The 22,380-nt window shown below is 48.4% G+C and overlaps 1 protein-coding gene across 2 annotated transcripts in view; it reads left to right on the plus strand.

Moving 5' to 3' along the window:
* The window catches only part of LOC135563732 (late secretory pathway protein AVL9 homolog), a 52,791-nt gene that overhangs the window by 3,304 nt on the left and 27,107 nt on the right, over nt 1-22,380 (plus strand). Inside the window, exons 2-9 of one of the 2 annotated variants that reach the window (XM_065006882.1) lie at nt 7,259-7,379; nt 10,646-10,734; nt 11,466-11,537; nt 12,570-12,659; nt 13,779-13,845; nt 15,837-15,877; nt 16,626-16,664; nt 16,859-16,928. In XM_065006882.1, the coding sequence (XP_064862954.1) occupies nt 7,259-7,379; nt 10,646-10,734; nt 11,466-11,537; nt 12,570-12,659; nt 13,779-13,845; nt 15,837-15,877; nt 16,626-16,664; nt 16,859-16,928 (589 nt within the window). The remainder of the gene's footprint in view (nt 1-7,258; nt 7,380-10,645; nt 10,735-11,465; nt 11,538-12,569; nt 12,660-13,778; nt 13,846-15,836; nt 15,878-16,625; nt 16,665-16,858; nt 16,929-22,380) is intronic. The other variant, XM_065006883.1, reaches the window with a different exon arrangement.

The following is a 22,380-nucleotide window of genomic DNA, read 5'->3' on the forward strand; positions in this document are numbered from 1 at the left end:
CTTCTGAAGAGACTTGGGACTATCCCTTCTGAGGTACACAATAAAGAATGGACGGGGAGATTCACCGAACGTGTTTTCAACAACCACAATTTGCCCAAAGGCCTTGTTGTATGTTCATGTACATGAGCCTTTAATAAACAGCAGACGCTAGGGCCTGTTCTGCTTCTGCAACCACAGACTGGACAAATTATTATTCTTCAATTCAATTTGTATTAGTGTCTGTTTTAGTTTCTGTTCCTAAAACTGTTTCCAGATGATTTCTAAGTAACCTTTCTGTCAGGAACCATAGAGACAGCATTCCATGTCAGCATAGGTATCTCCCGTTGTCTTGGCAATTCTCACATACAATTCTCTCATTACATGCTTTTTACTCTTTAAAAAAAAAAAAATTCACAAACCACTTTTTCAGAAAATCATGATGATTTTAGACCTGTACATGCCTCCTGTCAGACTCTATGATGTGTGAACCGTGACAACATCTTGGAGTCGTTATCCTGTCAGACTCTATGATGTGTGAACCGTGACAACATCTTGGAGTCGTTATCCTGTCAGACTCTATGATGTGTGAACCGTGACAACATCTTGGAGTCGTTATCCTGTCAGACTCTATGATGTGTGAACCGTGACAACATCTTGGAGTCACTATGATGTGTGAACCGTGACAACATCTTGGAGTCGTTATCCTGTCAGACTCTATGATGTGTGAACCGTGACAACATCTTGGAGTCACTATGATGTGTGAACCGTGACAACATCTTGGAGTCACTATGATGTGTGAACCGTGACAACATCTTGGAGTCGTTATCCTGTCAGACTCTATGATGTGTGAACCGTGACAACATCTTGGAGTCGTTATCCTGTCAGACTCTATGATGTGTGAACCGTGACAACATCTTGGAGTCGTTATCCTGTCAGACTCTATGATGTGTGAACCGTGACAACATCTTGGAGTCGTTATCCTGTCAGACTCTATGATGTGTGAACCGTGACAACATCTTGGAGTCGTTATCCTGTCAGACTCTATGATGTGTGAACCGTGACAACATCTTGGAGTCGTTATCCTGTCAGACTCTATGATGTGTGAACCGTGACAACATCTTGGAGTCGTTATCCTGTCAGACTCTATGATGTGTGAACCGTGACAACATCTTGGAGTCGTTATCCTGTCAGACTCTATGATGGGTGAACCGTGACAACATCTTGGAGTCGTTATCCTGTCAGACTCTATGATGTGTGAACCGTGACAACATCTTGGAGTCGTTATCCTGTCAGACTCTATGATGTGTGAACCGTGACAACATCTTGGAGTCGTTATCCTGTCAGACTCTATGATGTGTGAACCGTGACAACATCTTGGAGTCGTTATCCTGTCAGACTCTATGATGTGTGAACCGTGACAACATCTTGGAGTCGTTATCCTGTCAGACTCTATGATGTGTGAACCGTGACAACATCTTGGAGTCGTTATCCTGTCAGACTCTATGATGTGTGAACCGTGACAACATCTTGGAGTCGTTATCCTGTCAGACTCTATGATGTGTGAACCGTGACAACGTCTTGGAGTCGTTATCCTGTCAGACTCTATGATGGGTGAACCGTGACAACATCTTGGAGTCGTTATCCTGTCAGACTCTATGATGTGTGAACCGTGACAACATCTTGGAGTCGTTATCCTGTCAGACTCTATGATGTGTGAACCGTGACAACATCTTGGAGTCGTTATCCTGTCAGACTCTATGATGTGTGAACCGTGACAACGTCTTGGAGTCGTTATCCTGTCAGACTCTATGATGTGTGAACCGTGACAACGTCTTGGAGTCGTTATCCTGTCAGACTCTATGATGTGTGAACCGTGACAACGTCTTGGAGTCGTTATCCTGTCAGACTCTATGATGTGTGAACCGTGACAACGCCTTGGAGTCGTTATCCTGTCAGACTCTATGATGTGTGAACCGTGACAACGCCTTGGAGTTTATCCTGTCAGACATATGATGTGTGAACCGTGACAACGTCTTGGAGTCGTTATCCTGTCAGACTCTATGATGTGTGAACCGTGACAACGTCTTGGAGTCGTTATCCTGTCAGACTCTATGATGTGTGAACCGTGACAACGTCTTGGAGTCGTTATCCTGTCAGACTCTATGATGTGTGAACCGTGACAACGTCTTGGAGTCGTTATCCTGTCAGACTCTATGATGTGTGAACCGTGACAACGTCTTGGAGTCGTTATCCTGTCAGACTCTATGATGTGTGAACCGTGACAACGCCTTGGAGTCGTTATCCTGTCAGACTCTATGATGTGTGAACCGTGACAACGTCTTGGAGTCGTTATCCTGTCAGACTCTATGATGGGTGAACCGTGACAACATCTTGGAGTCGTTATCCTGTCAGACTCTATGATGTGTGAACCGTGATAACATCTTGGAGTTTATCCTGTCAGACTCTATGATGTGTGAACCGTGACAACATCTTGAGTCGTTATCCTGTCAGACTCTATGATGTGTGAACCGTGACAACATCTTGGAGTCGTTATCCTGTCAGACTCTATGATGTGTGAACCGTGACAACATCTTGGAGTCGTTATCCTGTCAGACTCTATGATGTGTGAACCGTGACAACATCTTGGAGTCGTTATCCTGTCAGACTCTATGATGTGTGAACCGTGACAACATCTTGAGTCGTTATCCTGTCAGACTCTATGATGTGTGAACCGTGACAACATCTTGGAGTCGTTATCCTGTCAGACTCTATGAATGTGAACCGTGACAACATCTTGGAGTCGTTATCCTGTCAGACTCTATGATGTGTGAACCGTGACAACATCTTGGAGTCGTTATCCTGTCAGACTCTATGATGTGTGAACCGTGACAACATCTTGAGTCGTTATCCTGTCAGACTCTATGATGTGTGAACCGTGACAACATCTTGGAGTCGTTATCCTGTCAGACTCTATGATGTGTGAACCGTGACAACATCTTGGAGTCGTTATCCTGTCAGACTCTATGATGTGTGAACCGTGACAACATCTTGGAGTCGTTATCCTGTCAGACTCTATGATGTGTGAACCGTGACAACATCTTGGAGTCGTTATCCTGTCAGACTCTATGATGTGTGAACCGTGACAACATCTTGGAGTCGTTATCCTGTCAGACTCTATGATGTGTGAACCGTGACAACGTCTTGGAGTCGTTATCCTGTCAGACTCTATGATGTGTGAACCGTGACAACATCTTGGAGTCGTTATCCTCCTTATCGTGTGCTCTGACATATGAAATATGTCTAGATTCTAAAATGCAATTTTTCACATTTTAAAGTACCTTTTTTATTTATTTTTAAATTGAGTTAATTTTAAGACATTGATTGGAACAATACAGACTAATCAACACGTACATGGATTGTCCAGAGTGCTAGTTCAGAAGGTATGATGCATATTGTGAGCACCACCAACACAGTGAATGGGGAAAATGAATTCAAAGGGAACTCCCTCTGATGGGGATTTGCTGAATGTGCAACCGTGAAGGAGCGCAGTACCAGTACGGTACCAGTCAAAAGTTTGGACACATCTACTCCAGGGTTTTTCTTCATTTTACTATTTCCTACATTGTAGAATAACTGTGAAGACATCAAAACTATGAAATAACACATGGAATCATGTAGTAACCAAAAATAGGTGTCAAACTAATCAAAATATATTTGAGATTCTTCGAAGTAGCCACCCTTTTTCCTTGATGACAGCTTTGCACAGTCTTGGCATTCTCTCAACCAGCTTCATGAGGTAGTCACCTGGAATGCATTTCAATTAACAGGTGTGCCTTGTTAAATTGTGGAAATAATTTCCTTAATTAATGCATTTGAGCCAATCAGTTGTGACAAGGTAGGTTGGGTATACAGAAGATGGCCCTATTTGGTGAGACAAAGTCCATATAATGGCAAGAACAGCTCAAATAAGCAAAGATAAATGTAATGATGGACCGTTGTTTAAGACATGAAGGTCAGTCAATACGGAACATTTCAGGAACTTTGAAAGTGCCGTTGTAAAAACTATCAAGAGCTATGATGAAACTGTCTCTCATGAGGACCGCCACAGGAAAGGAAGACCCAGAGTTACCTCTGCTGCAGAGGACAAGTACATGTGAGGCGTCTGTTTCTCAAAGGAGACACTCCAAAGTCCTCAACTGGCAGCTTCATTAAATAGTACCTGCAAAACACCAGTCTCAACGTCAACATTGAAGAGGCGACTTCGGGAAGCTGGCCTTCTAGGCAGAGTTCCTCTGTCCAGTGTCTGTGTTCTTTTGCTCATCTTAATCTTTTATTTTTATTGGCCAGTCTGAGATATGGCTTTTTCTTTGCAACTCTGCCTAGAAGGCCAGCATCTTCACTGTTGAGGTTGAGACTAGTGTTTTGCAGGTACTATTTAATGAAGCTGCCAGTTGAGGACTTGTGAGGCGTCTGTGTCTCAAACTAGACACTAATGTACTTCCACGCACTCCCTCGTGTTGTCCTGACTCTACACTCCCTAGTGTTGTCCTGACTCTACACTCCCTCCCTAGTGTTGACCTGACTCTACACTCCCTTCCTAGTGTTGTCCCGACTCTACACTCCCTTCCTAGTGTTGTCCTGACTCTACACTCCCTTCCTAGTGTTGTCCTGACTCTACACTCCCTTCCTAGTGTTGTCCTGACTCTACACTCCCTTCCTAGTGTTGTCCTGACTACACTCCCTTCCTAGTGTTGTCCTGACTCTACACTCCCTCGTGTTGTCCTGACTCTACACTCCCTCCCTAGTGTTGTCCTGACTCTACACTCCCTCCCTAGTGTTGACCTGACTCTACACTCCCTCGTGTTGTCCTGACTCTACACTCCCTCGTGTTGTCCTGACTCTACACTCCCTAGTGTTGTCCTGACTCTACACTCCCTCGTGTTGTCCTGACTCTACACTCCCTAGTGTTGTCCTGACTCTACACTCCCTCCCTAGTGTTGACCTGACTCTACACTCCCTTCCTAGTGTTGTCCCGACTCTACACTCCCTTCCTAGTGTTGTCCTGACTCTACACTCCCTTCCTAGTGTTGTCCTGACTCTACACTCCCTTCCTAGTGTTGTCCTGACTCTACACTCCCTCCCTAGTGTTGTCCTGACTCTACACTCCCTCCCTAGTGTTGACCTGACTCTACACTCCCTCGTGTTGTCCTGACTCTACACTCCCTCGTGTTGTCCTGACTCTACACTCCCTAGTGTTGTCCTGACTCTACACTCCCTAGTGTTGTCCTGACTCTACACTCCCTCGTGTTGTCCTGACTCTACACTCCCTCGTGTTGTCCTGACTCTACACTCCCTCGTGTTGTCCTGACTCTACACTCCCTCCCTCGTGTTGTCCTGACTCTACACTCCCTCCCTAGTGTTGTCCTGACTCTACACTCCCTCCCTCGTGTTGTCCTGACTCTACACTCCCTCCCTCGTGTTGTCCTGACTCTACACTCCCTCCCTCGTGTTGTCCTGACTCTACACTCCCTCCCTCGTGTTGTCCTGACTCTACACTCCCTCCCTCGTGTTGTCCTGACTCTACACTCCCTCGTGTTGTCCTGACTCTACACTCCCTCGTGTTGTCCTGACTCTACACTCCCTCGTGTTGTCCTGACTCTACACTCCCTCCTTAGTGTTGTCCTGACTCTACACTCCCTCCTTAGTGTTGTCCTGACTCTACACTCCCTCGCGTTGTCCTGACTCTACACTCCCTCCCTCGTGTTGACCTGACTCTACACTCCCTCGTGTTGTCCTGACTCTACACTCCCTCCCTAGTGTTGTCCTGACTCTACACTCCCTCCCTAGTGTTGTCCTGACTCTACACTCCCTAGTGTTGTCCTGACTCTACACTCCCTCCCTCGTGTTGTCCTGACTCTACACTCCCTCCCTAGTGTTGTCCTGACTCTACACTCCCTCGTGTTGTCCTGACTCTATACTCCCTCGTGTTGTCCTGACTCTACACTCCCTCGTGTTGTCCTGACTCTACACTCCCTCGTGTTGTCCTGACTCTACACTCCCTCGTGTTGTCCTGACTCTACACTCCCTCCCTAGTGTTGTCCTGACTCTACACTCCCTCGTGTTGTCCTGACTCTACACTCCCTAGTGTTGTCCTGACTCTACACTCCTGCGTGTTGTCCTGACTCTACACTCCCTCCCGCGTGTTGTCCTGACTCTACACTCCCTCCCTAGTGTTGTCCTGACTCTACACTCCCGCGTGTTGTCCTGACTCTACACTCCCTCGTGTTGTCCTGACTCTACACTCCCTCGTGTTGTCCTGACTCTACACTCCCTCGTGTTGTCCTGACTCTACACTCCCTCCCTAGTGTTGTCCTGACTCTACACTCCCTCCCTAGTGTTGTCCTGACTCTACACTCCCTCCCTAGTGTTGTCCTGACTCTACACTCCCTCCCTAGTGTTGTCCTGACTCTACACTCCCTCCCTAGTGTTGTCCTGACTCTACACTCCCTCCCTAGTGTTGTCCTGACTCTACACTCCCTCCCTAGTGTTGTCCTGACTCTACACTCCCTCCCTAGTGTTGTCCTGACTCTACACTCCCTCCCTAGTGTTGTCCTGACTCTACACTCCCTCCCTAGTGTTGTCCTGACTCTACACTCCCTCCCTAGTGTTGTCCTGACTCTACACTCCCTCCCTAGTGTTGTCCTGACTCTACACTCCCTCCCTAGTGTTGTCCTGACTCTACACTCCCTCCCGCGTGTTGTCCTGACTCTACACTCCCTCCCGCGTGTTGTCCTGACTCTACACTCCCTCCCGCGTGTTGTCCTGACTCTACACTCCCTAGTGTTGTCCTGACTCTACACTCCCTCCCGCGTGTTGTCCTGACTCTACACTCACTAGTGTTGTCCTGACTCTACACTCCCTCCCGCGTGTTGTCCTGACTCTACACTCCCTCCCTAGTGTTGTCCTGACTCTACACTCCCGCGTGTTGTTCTGACTGTGTGATCTCATATTTTCCCTGTCTTATTTTAAGCCCCAGGAGTAAAACAGAAGATTAAATAATGACTAGCTGAATAAAGACAGACTTGCTTTCTAGTTGAGTCATTTTAGCTAATCCCAGGCCTATGCTGAGCCAATCTGTTCCATGAGTAAGATGGAGAGCTTTTTAACTGTGTGTGTGTAGGTTAGTAGGATGGATCGTGGGTGCTGGTTTCTGGGTGCTGGTTTCTGGGTGCTGGTTTCTAGGTGCCGACATCTGCAGTGTTTTCTCTCTCTTCCCCAGGTGGAATACTCCTACCCTCCCCTCATCCCTGAGGAGGGCCATGACAGCAACAACCTGCCTGAGGAGTGGAAGTACCTGCCTTTCCTTGCCCTGCCTGACGGAGCACACAACTACCAAGAAGGTACATAACACCCTGACCCCCTGACCCTTTACATGAAACCCAAATGGCACACTTCCTTTTATAGTGCACTACCTTTTGACCAGGGCCCATAGGGTGCAATTTGGGACACAACCAGCTACTTCCTCTTTTTGTCTTTCCACCTCTCCTACCTGTGTTACTACACCGCTCCTGACAGTTTAATAATGATTCTGTCACATTTAGCCCCGCCGTCTTCACCCCTTTTGAGACTCTGTTATCGCGTCTTACCTGCTAAAATAAGGGTCAAATAAATCTGCTGATGATGAGTCCTCATTACCTTAAAATGGACAGCTTTAGGGCCTCCCGGGTGGAGCAGTGGTCTAGGGCACTGCATCGCAGCGCTAGCTGTGCCACCAGAGACTCTGGGTTTGCGCCCAGGCTCTGTTGCAGCCAGGCCGCGACCGGGAGGTCCGTGGGGCGACGCACAATTAGCCTAGCGTCGTCCGGGTTAGGGAGGGTTCGGCCGGTAGGGATATCCTTGTCTCATCGAGCACCAGCGACTCCTGTGGCAGGCCGGGCGCAGTGCACACTGACCAGGTTGCTAGGGGTACGGTGTTTCCTCCGACACATTGGTGCGGCTGGCTTCCGGGTTGGAGGCGCGCTGTGTTATGAAGCAGTGCGGCTTGGTTGGGTTGTGTTTCGGAGGACGCATGGCTTTCAACCTTCGTCTCTCTCCTCTCCGTACGGGAGTTGTAGCAATGAGACAAGATAGTAGCTACTAACAATTACTAAACACCACGAAAAGGGGGTAAAAAAATCATTATAAAATTAAAAAATGGACTGCTTTGTCATCAAGTTTGGCATAGCCGAACTGGGCTACTGCAGTGCTCATGTTAAATGAGAGTTTATTTTTTATTTTTTTTAAAGCTAGTTAGGTCATACAGACTAGCTGTGGTGCAGCGTGTGACTGCTGTTGTACTGCAGGGTAGTGTTGCCTTGAGGCCCTCCATCTTGGCAAGCCTCCTTCTGTTGTTCATGATGTCACTGAGGCCAACAGGCCGGGCCGTTAGCCAGTCAGCACTCACTCATCATGTGATCTGATTTTCCTTTTGGTCTGCTACTTGACCCGGTGTTGTCGTTAAGCAGTACAGACGGAGGGAGTGGACTCGATTCACAGTCATATTTTTGCAACACGTCCTTCTCTTTCAAGGATATGTAACGGATAGGCCTAGTAAGATAAGAAAACTGAACAATATTATTTTTTATTTACCTAGGCAAGTCAGTTAAGAACAAATTATTATTTTCAATGATGGCCTAGGAACAGTGGGTTAACTGCCTGTTCAGGGGCAGAACGACAGATTTGTACCTTGTCAGCTCGGGGGTTATGAACTTGAAACCTTCCGGTTACTAGTCCAAAGCTCTAACCACTAGGCTACCCTACCACCCCAGATATGAAGTCTGTGTTATACATATGGTCTACATCTGTATTAGTAAAAAGGATTGGTTTAACTGCACTCCGGTATGTGTAGAACCAGATTTGAAATCATCTCTGGAACTGTACAAGTCCTCACCTAGTCCATGTTTTACACTGTAGGCCCTGTAGTGTCGTCTGTGAGTGATTCACTGGCTGCTTGTTGGCCGGGTGCATTAACCTCACCGACGCAGTACATTTTGATTAGGGAGTGATTCACTGCAGTGCAGTTGGGCTACAGGAGCAACGGCAACATGAGACTCATGCATGGGATGGCACAGTTCATTGGAGTAGAGCAGGGCAGTGCATTGTGCTGCTGAGGAGAGGAAGCTAGTAGACTACAGCTGTGTGGCTCTTCATGTGTCCTTTGGCTGTGCTGTTGCTCTGGTCCAGGGTGTTACATGCTGCTTGCTGACGCTAAAGGCTCAGGGGCAGTGAGCCGCGAGTAATGCCCTGGACCAGAGCTAGCTGTACTGTGCCGTCCAGTCTGTCTGCCCCGACCTGTCTCTGGCCTTGTTGCTGACAGAGACGGCTCCTTGGTTGCAGTCACGGAGACGGCTCCTTGGTTGCAGTCACGGAGACGGCTCCTTGGTTGCAGTCACGGAGACGGCTCCTTGGTTGCAGTCACGGAGACGGCTCCTTGGTTGCAGTCACGGAGACGGCTCCTTGGTTGCAGTCACGGAGGCGGCTCCTTGGTTGCAGTCACGGAGGCGGGTCCGGGTCCTGGTTGCAGTCACGGAGGCGGGTCCTTGGTTGCAGTCACGGAGGCGGGTCCTTGGTTGCAGTCACGGAGGCGGGTCCTTGGTTGCAGTCACGGAGGCGGGTCCTTGGTTGCAGTCACGGAGGCGGGTCCTTGGTTGCAGTCACGGAGGCGGGTCCTTGGTTGCAGTCACGGAGGCGGGTCCTTGGTTGCAGTCACGGAGATGGGACCTTGGTTGCAGTCTGTGTCCCTGACTGTAGCTCTGAGAGTGGAGGATGCCTTAGCAACGTTAGAAAAAAAAACACTCCGTCTCTTACCGTCGTCATGGCCACTGGCCTCCTGATCCAAGTCCGAACCCCAGATTCTCTGATCTAATTGACTGACATTTCCATAGATCCTCAGATACATCCACATGATCCATTACAGATGTAGTCTAGTGTCTTTCTAATGTTGTCATCTTCCCCCTCTGTTGTTGTTGTAATTAGTACCAAAACAGCCTGACTCCTCCATCACACCGACAGCGTCGTTGCAGTAGCCTTATGTAGCCTTATGTAGCCTTATGTAGCCTTATGTAGCCTTATGTAGCCTTATGTAACCTTATGTAGCCTTATGTAACCTTATGTAGCCTTATGTAACCTTATGTAGCCTTATGTAGCCGTAATAATAACTGTCAAATGTTTGGAATCACGTGCCCCTCCTTCCATCCCATCAGTTTATGGAGGATGTGATTTTTTTTATGGAGGATGTGATTTTTTTATGGTTATTATATATCGGTACGTGAGGCTAACGATGTTTTGGTGCTGATTACAACAACAGAGGGAAGATTAACAAGGTGATTTTCAGAGTCGTCTTTCGGTCGCTACAAACAACAGATTCTCACTTCTTAATGTGTAATTCATTCGCTAGTGCTGAAATTGCTGTCGCCGTTTTTTGTTTTGTTTTTTTGTTGGCTAATTAACTAAGGACCACGTTACGACAGATCTCAGATCAGAGAGAGTTGCATACCTCTCTTATCTGGAGCGACTTACAGGCAGTGCATTCGTGTACGTTTAGCAGGTGAAAACAAACGCATGTTATTGCAGGTGGACCCGGAAAATAGCGGCTAATGATGTGATTTGTTGTTTTGTTGTTTCTCAGACACCGTGTTCTTCCACCTCCCTCCTCTCGCTGGAGCAGATGTGAAGTGTGTGTACGGAGTCTCCTGCTATCGCCAAATAGAAGCTAAGGTTGGTTCCCCCTCGTCACTACCAGCTGGTCGACAGAGTAGAGTCTCTACCAGCTGGTCGACAGAGTAGAGTCTCTCTACCAGCTGGTCGACAGAGTAGAGTCTCTCTACCAGCTGGTCGACAGAGTAGAGTCTCTCTACCAGCTGGTCTACAGAGTAGAGTCTCTCTACCAGCTGGTCTACAGAGTAGAGTCTCTCTACCAGCTGGTCTACAGAGTAGAGTCTCTCTACCAGCTGGTCTACAGAGTAGAGTCTCTCTACCAGCTGGTCGACAGAGTAGTCTCTACCAGCTGGTCTACAGAGTAGAGTCTCTACCAGCTGGTCTACAGAGTAGAGTCTCTCTACCAGCTGGTCGACAGAGTAGAGTCTCTACCAGCTGGTCTATAGAGTAGTCTCTACTCATTTCTCGGTGGTCTACAGAGGACCACTGGTCTATAGAGTAGAGTCTCTACCAGCTGGTCTACAGAGGACCACTGGTCTACAGAGTAGAGTCTCTACCAGCTGGTCTACAGAGGACCACTGGTCTATAGAGTAGAGTCTCTACCAGCTGGTCTACAGAGGACCACTGGTCTATAGAGTAGAGTCTCTACCAGCTGGTCTACAGAGTAGAGTCTCTACCAGCTGGTCTACAGAGGACCACTGGTCTACAGTCTCTACTCATTTCTCGGTGTTTCCTGACTGTTTCCTGACATGTCATTAGCTGCAGGCGTCAGTGTTGTTTTTCTTTTCCAGTCCCTAAAGGTCCGTCTGGCTGACGTCACCAGGGAGACGGTCCAGAAGAGTGTGTGTGTCCTCAGTCAAGTGGTGAGTGTCTGTGTGTGTGTGTGTGTGTGTGTCCTCAGTCAAGTGGTGAGTGTCTGTGTGTGTGTGTGTGTGTGTGTCCTCAGTCGAGTGGTGTGTGTGTGTCCTCAGTCGAGTGGTGAGTGTGTGAGTGTGAGTGTGTGTGTGTCCTCAGTCGAGTGGTGAGTGTGTGTGCGTGTGTGTGTCCTCAGTCGAGTGGTGAGTGTGTGTGTGTGTGTCCTCAGTCGAGTGGTGAGTGTGTGTGTGTGTCAGTCGAGTGGTGAGTGTGTGTGTCCTCAGTCGAGTGGTGAGTGTGTGTGTGTCCTCAGTCGAGTGGTGCGTGTGTGTGTGTGTGTGTGTCAGTCGAGTGGTGAGTGTGTGTGCGTGTGCGTGCGTCCTTAGTCGAGTGGTGTGAGTGTGTGCGTGTGCGTGCGTCCTCAGTCGAGTGTTGAGTGTCCTGATGTGACAAAGAGGGAGAGAGGGGTGGGGATCACTCTATGAAAAGTCACACTGTGACCCCTGGGTCAGTGGACAGCCTCCTCTCTGTCCGTAGGCCCCCGGCCCTCTATGACCCCTGGGTCATTGGACAGCCTCCTCTCTGTCCGTACGACCCCCGGCCCTCTATGACCCCTGGGTCAGTGGACAGCCTCCTCTCTGTCCGTACGCTCCCGGCCGTCTATGACCCCTGGGTCAGTGGACAGCCTCCTCTCTGTCCGTAGGCCCCCGGCCCACTATGACCCCTGGGTCAGTGGGCAGCCTCCTCCCTGTCCGTACGCCCCCGGCCCTCTATGACCCCTGGGTCAGTGGACAGCCTCCTCTCTGTCCGTACGCCCCCGATGACCCCTGGGTCACTCCTCTCTGTCCCTACGACCCCCGGCCCTCTATGACCCCTGGGTCAGTGGACAGCCTCCTCCTGGAATCAAAATTAAATATCGCTATTTTTTTTTCTAATGAGCCAGTGAAGTTGCACATTGGTGAAATCAGCCATTATTCAGTTTGAATTATAGACGACAGGTGACGACCCTTCACTTAGTCAATGATGTCCTTCTTCCCCAGCCTCTGTACGGTCTCCTCCAAGCTAAACTACAGCTCATCACACACGCCTACTTTGAGGAGAAAGACTTCTCACAGATTTCGATATTGAAGGTGAGTGTTTCCAGTCAGCTCTCTTTCACGGTCAGATGTTTAGTCACCAAGTCTTTAATAACTTTATTCTATGATGTGTGACCTCACGCGTTTGTGGAACATTGAACTCAGAACCTTGTCTTTACCCCTCCTCTCTTTCTACCACCTCTTTCTCTCTATCCCTCATATATCTCTCCCCCTCTTTCTCTCTACCCCTCCTTTCTCCCCCCTCTTTCTCTCTCTACCTCTCCTCTCTCTCCCCCTCTTTCTCTCTCTACCCCTCCCTCTCTCTCTCCCCACTCTTTCTCTCACTGCCCCCCTCCTCTCTCTCTACCCCCTCTTTCTCTACCCCTCCTCTCTTTCTCCCCCTCTTTCTCTACCCCTCCTCTCTCTCTCCCCCTCTTTCTCTCTCTACCACCTCTCTCTCTTTCTCCCCCTCTTTCTCTCTCTACCCCCTCTCTCTCTTTCTCCCTCCTCTTTTTCTCTCTCCCCCTCTTTCTCTCTCGACCCCCCTCCTCTCTCTCCACCCCTCTTTCTCTCGACCCCCTCTCTCTCCACCCTCTTTCTCTCTCGACCCCTCCTCTCTCTCTCTCCCTCTTTCTCTCTCGACCCCTCCTCTCTCTCCCCCTCTTTCTCTCTCGACCCCTCCCTCTCTCTCCCCCTCTTTCTCTCTCGACCCCTCCTCTCTCTCGACCCCCTCTTTCTCTCTCGACCCCTCCTCTCTCTCGACCCCCTCTTTCTCTCTCGACCCCTCCTCTCTCTCGACCCCCTCTTTCTCTCTCGACCCCTCTCTCTCGACCCCCTCTTTCTCTCTCGACCCCCTCTTTCTCTCTCGACCCCTCCTCTCTTTCTCTCGACCCCCTCTTTCTCTCTCGACCCCCTCCTCTCTTTCTCTCGACCCCCTCTTTCTCTCTCGACCCCTCCTCTCTTTCTCTCGACCCCCTCTTTCTCTCTGGACCCCTCCTCTCTTTCTCTCGACCCCCTCTTTCTCTCTGGACCCCTCCTCTCTTTCTCTCTCCCCCTCTTTCTCTCTCGACCCCTCCTCTCTCTCTCCCCCTCTTTCTCTCTCGACCCCCTTCTCTCTCTACCCCCTTCTCTCTTCCTCCCCCTCTTTCTCTCTCTCTTTCTCTCCGTCTGTAGGAGTTGTATGAACACATGAACAGCTCTCTGAGAGGGACAGCTCTAGAGGGATCCCAAGTGTTCCTGGGTAAAACTGTTCTGCTATTCTCCCTGGCTTCAAATGGCACCCCATTCCCTTCATAGTGCCCTGCTATAGACCCTTCATAGTGCCCTGCTATAGACCCTTCATAGTGCCCTGCTATAGACCCTTCATAGTGCCCTGCTATAGAACCTTCATAGTGCCCTGCTATAGACCCTTCATAGTGCCCTGCTATAGACCCTTCATAGTGCCCTGCTATAGACCCTTCATAGTGCCCTGCTATAGACCCTTCATAGTGCCCTGCTATAGAACCTTCATAGTGCCCTGCTATAGACCCTTCATAGTGCCCTGCTATAGACCCTTCATAGTGCCCTGCTATAGACCCTTCATAGTGCCCTGCTATATGCCCTTCATAGTGCCCTGCTATAGACCCTTCATAGTGCCCTGCTATAGACCCTTCATAGTGCCCTGCTATAGGCCCTTCATAGTGCCCTGCTATAGACCCTTCATAGTGCCCTGCTATAGACCCTTCATAGTGCCCTGCTATAGGCCCTTCATAGTGCCCTGCTATAGACCCTTCATAGTGCCCTGCTATAGACCCTTCATAGTGCCCTGCTATAGACCCTTCATAGTGCCCTGCTATAGACCATTCATAGTGCCCTGCTATAGACCCTTCATAGTGCCCTGCTATAGACCCTTCATAGTGCCCTTCATAGTGCCCTGCTATAGACCCTTCATAGTGCCCTGCTATAGACCCTTCATAGTGCCCTGCTATAGACCCTTCATAGTGCCCTGCTATAGGCCCTTCATAGTGCCCTGCTATAGACCCTTCATAGTGCCCTGCTATAGACCCTTCATAGTGCCCTGCTATAGACCATTCATAGTGCCCTGCTATAGGCCCTTCATAGTGCCCTGCTCTAGGCCCTTCATAGTGCCCTGCTATAGACCCTTCATAGTGCCCTGCTATAGACCCTTCATAGTGCCCTGCTATAGACCCTTCATAGTGCCCTGCTATAGACCCTTCATAGTGCCCTGCTATAGACCCTTCATAGTGCCCTGCTATAGGCCCTTCATAGTGCCCTGCTATAGACCCTTCATAGTGCCCTGCTATAGAACCTTCATAGTGCCCTGCTATAGACCCTTCATAGTGCCCTTCATAGTGCCCTGCTATATACACTGCTTTAGGCTTTAGGCCCTGCTTTAGACCTGCTTTAGGCCCTGCGTTAGGCTTTAGGCCCTGCGTTAGGCTTTAGGCCCTGCGTTAGGCTATAGGCCCTGCGTTAGGCTTTAGGCCCTGCGTTAGGCTTTAGGCCCTGCGTTAGGCTTTAGGCCCTGCGTTAGGCTTTAGGCCCTGCGTTAGGCTTTAGGCCCTGCGTTAGGCTATAGGCCCTGCGTTAGGCTATAGGCCCTGCGTTAGGCTTTAGGCCCTGCGTTAGGCTTTAGGCCCTGCTTTAAGACCTGCTTTAGGCTTTAGGCCCTGCGTTAGGCCCTGCTTTAGGACATGCATTAGGCTTTAGGACCTGCATTAGGCTTTAGGCCCTGCGTTAGGCCCTGCGTTAGGCCCTGCTTTAGGACCTGCAGTAGGCTTTAGGCCCTGCGTTAGGCGTTAGGCCCTGCGTTAGGCCCTGCTTTAGGCCCTGCGTTAGGCTATAGGCCCTGCGTTAGGCGTTAGGCGTTAGGCCCTGCGTTAGGCTTTAGGCCCTGGTCATCTGTGGGGTGATCAGGTGTCTATTGTTGTAGCCTCTAACAGATTAACTGCAGAAATATGTCTGTCACGTGTGACTATTGAGCCACTTGTTATGGTGATAAACCCAGCATACAGAAACAGGCTGAATCTTTTCAAGGGGGGGTCTTCTCTCATGACGTTGAACACTCAGCTGACATCCAAAATGGCTCCCTATTTCCTATGTAGGGCCCATGGAGCTCTGGTCAAATGTTTTACCCTCTATAGGGAATGGGGGTGTAATTTGGGACACACATTGTGATAGAAATGTCCTCCTTGGGGCAAATTTCACATTCTTCACATTCTCTCCCGACAGGTATGTCACCAAGAGATTTAATACTGCACTTTCGACACAAGGTACATTTCATGTGTTTTGAGGCAAGCAGATGACTTGTAAAGGTTTAAGTTGAGTCCCAAATGGCACCCTATTCCCTATATCGTGCACTACTTTTGACCAGGCCCCCAAAGAACCGTAGCCCGACGAGCGGTAGCCCAGAACCGTAGCCCAGAGAACTGTGGCCTGAAGAACTGTGGCCTGAAGAACTGTAGCCCAGAGAACCGTGGCCCAGAGAACCGTAGCCCAGAGAACCGGTAGCCCAGAGAACCGTAGCCCGACGAGCGGTAGCCCAGAACCGTAGCCCAGAGAACTGTGGCCTGAAGAACTGTGGCCTGAAGAACTGTGGCCCAGAGAACCGTAGCCCAGAGAACCGGTAGCCCAGAGAACCGTAGCCCGACGAGCGGTAGCCCAGAGAACCGTAACCCGACGAGCGGTAGCCCAGAGAACTCTAGCCCAGAGAACTGTAGCCCAGAGAACTGTAGCCCAGAGAACTCTAGCCCGACGAGCTGTAGCCCAGGTCCCTGTGGGATCTGGTCTGAAAGTAGTGCACTATAAACGGTGTAGGGTGCCATTTGGGAAATCCTCCTGGAAACATCTGCCAAAGATTGTAGTTTAATCGTTGTGCTTTAATTAACCTGCTTCCTTTAACTCTCCCCTTCTCTCTCTCTCTCTCTCTCCTTCTCTACCCCCCACCCCCACCCCCCCCACCCACCCCCCACCCCCACCCCTCCCCCACCCCCCACCCCCCACCCCTCCCCCCCCACCCAGGTTCTGATCCTCTTCAAACTGATTCTGCTGGAGAAGAAGGTGAACACGTGATTTAGCACAGACAGCATATCACAACCCAATGACATATACCACACACCGTGACCTCACAGCGAGAGAGCACGTCGTCAGTCATCGTATATATACACCCCAAGAGGGACAGAACGAGCATAAGTTCCCTGGAGGTGTTTTATCTCCCCATAGATGACTGTGTGTATGTCCCCCCTCTCTCTCAGGTCCTGTTCTACGTGTCCCCAGTCAACAGGCTAGTAGGAGCTCTGATGACCGTACTGTCTCTGTTCCCAGGTGAGAAGAGTCCACCAGTCACTTGTGTGCCTCAAATGGTATTTTATTTAACTAGGCAAGTCAGTTAAGAACAAATTCTTATTTACAATGACGGCCTACCGGGGAACAGTCGGTTAACTGCCTGTTCAGGGGCAGAACGACAGATTTTTACCTTGTCTCCTTTACACTCTAACCACTAGGCTACCTGCCACCTCTACACTCTAACCACTAGGCTACCTGCCACCTCTACACTCTAACCACTAGGCTACCTGCCACCTCTACACTCTAACCACTAGGCTACCTGCCGCCTCTACACTCTAACCACTAGGCTACCTGCCACCTCTACACTCTAACCACTAGGCTACCTGCCGCCCCTACACTCTAACCACTAGGCTACCTGCCGCCTCTACACTCTAACCACTAGGCTACCTGCCACCTCTACACTCTAACCACTAGGCTACCTGCCACCTCTACACTCTAACCACTAGGCTACCTGCCGCCTCTACACTCTAACCACTAGGCTACCTGCCGCCCCTACACTCTAACCACTAGGCTACCTGCCGCCCCTACACTCTAACCACTAGGCTACCTGCCACCTCTACACTCTAACCACTAGGCTACCTGCCGCCTCTACACTCTAACCACTAGGCTACCTGCCGCCTCTACACTCTAACCACTAGGCTACCTGCCGCCTCTACACTCTAACCACTAGGCTACCTGCCGCCTCTACACTCTAACCACTAGGCTACCTGCCGCCTCTACACTCTAACCACTAGGCTACCTGCCGCCTCTACACTCTAACCACTAGGCTACCTGCCGCCTCTACACTCTAACCACTAGGCTACCTGCCGCCTCTACACTCTAACCACTAGGCTACCTGCCACCTCTACACTCTAACCACTAGGCTACCTGCCACCTCTACACTCTAACCACTAGGCTACCTGCCGCCTCTACACTCTAACCACTAGGCTACCTGCCGCCTCTACACTCTAACCACTAGGCTACCTGCCACCTCTACACTCTAACCACTAGGCTACCTGCCACCTCTACACTCTAACCACTAGGCTACCTGCCACCTCTACACTCTAACCACTAGGCTACCCTGCCACCTCTACACTCTAACCACTAGGCTACCTGCCACCTCTACACTCTAACCACTAGGCTACCTGCCACCTCTACACTCTAACCACTAGGCTACCTGCCGCCTCTACACTCTAACCACTAGGCTACCCTGCCACCTCTACACTCTAACCACTAGGCTACCTGCCACCTCTACACTCTAACCCAGGGGTGTCAAACTCATTTCGCATCGTGGGCCACATACGGCCTAGGGAGATGTCAAGTGGGCCGGACCATTAAAATTATACCATACTCTGCTACACTGCTCCACGAAATTGAACATTTATGGAGTTGTATGAACAGTAGAATTCCATCACACAACTTTTGTTTTGAAGCTGCTGACTAACATTAAAGTGCACATTTTTTAAATCACCACAGTAAGGATTCATCTTCACAGAGCTGTATTCTTTCAATGCAAACAGTATCTAAGGCAGCATTTTAAAGGTGTTCGTCTAGTCTGGACTTGTATTTGTTCCTGAAACTTGGCATCTTTTGGCCTGTACAAGTGCATCAACACCAGGTGTCATGTCCTGTCTAGCTGTCACTTTCAGAATGTCATTTAAGTGCTTGTTTGTGAGCCTTGAACGCATTTTTGTTTTTATTGATATTCATCACTGAGAAAATTTGTTCACAAAGGTAGGTTGTCCCAAACATGCACAAAATTTTAGCAGCCAGGGCTGTTAATTTGGGGTACCCTGGTAGTAGATACTGATAAAATCTGTCCAGACCTACAGAGGCAAATTTGCCCTTCAAATCTGCATCACACTGCAAATCAATTATCTCTAGCTGAATTTCGACCGGCAGATCAGAAGCTTTAACTGTGAAAGGTGAGCGAAAAACTGAAAATTCTGTCTCAAGTTCACCAAATACCTGAAAACGTTTCTCAAACTCCCGCAGTAGTCCTGCAATTTTGTCTTTGTACCGTTTCATGTCCGCATCAGGTCTGGTCACACACACATCTCTCAGACAGGGGAAATGAGCAGGGTTGCCATTTGCCAGTTGCATCTCCCACAAAGTCAGCTTCAACTTAAATGCATGTATGTTGTCAGAAAACTGTGTGACAACTTTTTGCGGCCTTGCAACATTTTGTTCAGATTGTTCAAGTGTTCAGTAATATCAACCAAGAATGCAAGGTCCCGTAGCCATTCCTGAGATTGTAATTCCAACACCGGTTTTCCTTTTTTTCTCCATGAACTGTCCGATTTCCTCTCGTAGATCAAAGAAATGCCTCAGCACAGCGCCTCGGCTTAACCATCTCACTTCAGTGTGGTATGGCAGGCTGTGGGTAATGTTGCTGTCGCTGAGAAGTTTGTCAAACTGACGATGGTTCAGACCTCTGGACCGGATGAAATTTACAGTGCGAACAACCACCTCCATGACGTGGTCCATTTTCAGCGACTTGCAACACAATGCCTCCTGGTGCAAAATACAGTGAAATGTCCAGAAACGATCTCCTCCATTAAGGGCTTGTACTTTGTCTTTGAACTTTGTCGCGACACCTGCTTTCTTTCCGACCATGGATGGCGCGCCGTCTGTAGCCAGGCTGACAGCGCGGGACCAGTCCACTCCAACTCTGTCCAATGCAGCAACGACAGAGCCGAAAATGTCCTCGGCTGTTGTGGTGTCCATCATTGGCACCAACTCAAGAAACTCTTCAGTAACAGTCAATGTCTCATCAACTCCTCGAATAAATATGGCCAGTTGGGCCACGTCTGTGATGTCAGTGCTCTCGTCATTGCCACGGAAAATGCAATTAAATTACTTGACTCTCTGTTTCAATTGACTGTCTAAATCTGCCGATAGTTCCGAAATCCTCTCTGCTATAGTATTCCTCGTCAGGCTAATATTGGCAAAAGCTTGTCGCTTCTCGGGACATACAAGTTCAGCCGCCTTCATCATGCATCGTTTAACAAAGTCACCGTCGGAATACGGCTTCGATGCTAATGCTATTTCGCTAGCAATTAGGTAGCTGGCTTTTACCGCTGCTTCACTGACTTCTCGGCTCTGGATGAAAGTTGACTGCTGTTTCCTCAGACCCGCCAGCAATTCGTTAATCTTATCTCTTCTCAGTTGTCCTTGCAAGCCGTCATATTTTTCGCTGTGATGAGTCTCGTAGTGGCGTCGAATATTATATTCCTTCAATACCGAAACTTGTTGCAAACACACCAAGCACGAAGGTTTTCCGTGCATCTCTGTAAATAAATAGGACGTGGTCCATTTTTCTTTGAAAATTCTACACTCCTTATCTACTTTTCTCCGTTTGGATAACGACATTTTGGCTAATGAGGGTGTAGCGGAGAGGTAGAGACCAAGGTATTAACAACGTCGTAACAAGCAGCAGATGGCGCATTGATACCGTCTGCTGTTTTCAGTCTGTCTCAGTGATGCGGCTTGTCTTCTACTCTGATGGAAAGAGTGCGCCCCTTAGCGGATAATCCATGAATTGCAGCGAATTAAAAATATTAATTCCATGTCTTTTATGCATTTTTTCCACTTTCAAATTATCCTGCGGGCCTGATCGAACCTCCTTGGGGGCCGGTTCCGGCCCGCGGGCCGTATGTTTGACACCCCTGCTCTAACCACTAGGCTACCTGCCGCCGTGCATTACTTTTGACCACGTCCCTATGGGTGATATAGTGAATATTGTATTAGGGTGAATATGGGTGATATAGTGAATATTGTATTAGGGTGAATATGGGTGATATAGTGAATATTGTATTAGGGTGAATATGGGTGATATAGTGAATATTGTATTAGGGTGAATATTGTATTAGGGTGAATATGGGTGATATTGTGAATATTGTATTAGGGTGAATATGGGTGATATAGTGAATATTGTATTAGGGTGAATATGGGTGATATAGTGAATATTGTATTAGGGTGAATATGGGTGATATAGTGAATATTGTATTAGGGTGAATATGGGTGATATAGTGAATATTGTATTAGGGTGAATATGGGTGATATAGTGAATATTGTATTAGGGTGAATATGGGTGATATAGTGAATATTGTATTAGGGTGAATATGAGTGATATAGTGAATATTGTATTAGGGTGAATATTGTATTAGGGTGAATATGGGTGATATTGTGAATATTGTATTAGGGTGAATATGGGTGATATAGTGAATATTGTATTAGGGTGAATATGGGTGATATAGTGAATATTGTATTAGGGTGAATATGGGTGATATAGTGAATAGTGTTGAGTATTCGTGATAGGGTGAAATAGTGTGGGTGATATGGGTGATAATATTGAATATGGGTGAGGATGGGTGATATGGTGAGTATGGGTAATTTATAGTGAGTATGGGTGATTTATAGTGAGTATGGGTGATTTATAGTGAGTATGGGTAATTTATAGTGAGTATGGGTAATTTATAGTGAGTATGGGTGATTTATAGTGAGTGGGTGATTTATAGTGAGTATGGGTGAATATGGGTGATTTATAGTGAGTATGGGTGATTTATAGTGAGTATGGGTGATTTATAGTGAGTATGGGTGATTTATAGTGAGTATGGGTGATTTATAGTGAGTATGGGTGATTTATAGTGAGTATGGGTAATTTATAGTGAGTATGGGTGATTTATAGTGAGTATGGGTGATTTATAGTGAGTATGGGTGATTTATAGTGAGTATGGGTGATTTATAGTGAGTGGGTGATTTATAGTGAGTATGGGTGAATATGGGTGATTTATAGTGAGTATGGGTGATTTATAGTGAGTATGGGTGATTTATAGTGAGTATGGGTGATTTATAGTGAGTGGGTGATTTATAGTGAGTATGGGTGAATATGGGTGATTTATAGTGAGTATGGGTGATTTATAGTGAGTATGGGTAATTTATAGTGAGTATGGGTGATTTATAGTGAGTATGGGTGATTTATAGTGAGTATGGGTAATTTATAGTGAGTATGGGTGATTTATAGTGAGTGGGTGATTTATAGTGAGTATGGGTGAATATGGGTGATTTATAGTGAGTATGGGTGATTTATAGTGAGTATGGGTGATATGGTGAGGGGGTGATTAGGTGAGGGGGTGATTAGGTGAGGGGGTGATTAGGTGAGGGGGTGATTAGGTGAGGGGTGATTAGGTGAGGGGTGATTAGGTGAGGGGGTGATTAGGTGAGGGGTGATTAGGTGAGGTGATTAGGTGAGGGGGTGATTAGGTGAGGGGTGATTAGGTGAGGGGGTGATATGGTGAGGGGTGATTAGGTGAGTATGGGTGATTAGGTGAGTATGGGTGATTAGGTGAGTATGGGTGATTAGTGGGTATGGGTGATTATAGTAAGTGGGTGATTTTATAGTGAGTATGGGTGATATCTTGAGTATGGGTGATATCTTGAGTATGGGTGA

Source organism: Oncorhynchus nerka, linkage group LG22 (assembly GCF_034236695.1).
Source record: "Oncorhynchus nerka isolate Pitt River linkage group LG22, Oner_Uvic_2.0, whole genome shotgun sequence".
Lineage (NCBI taxonomy): Eukaryota > Metazoa > Chordata > Actinopteri > Salmoniformes > Salmonidae > Oncorhynchus > Oncorhynchus nerka.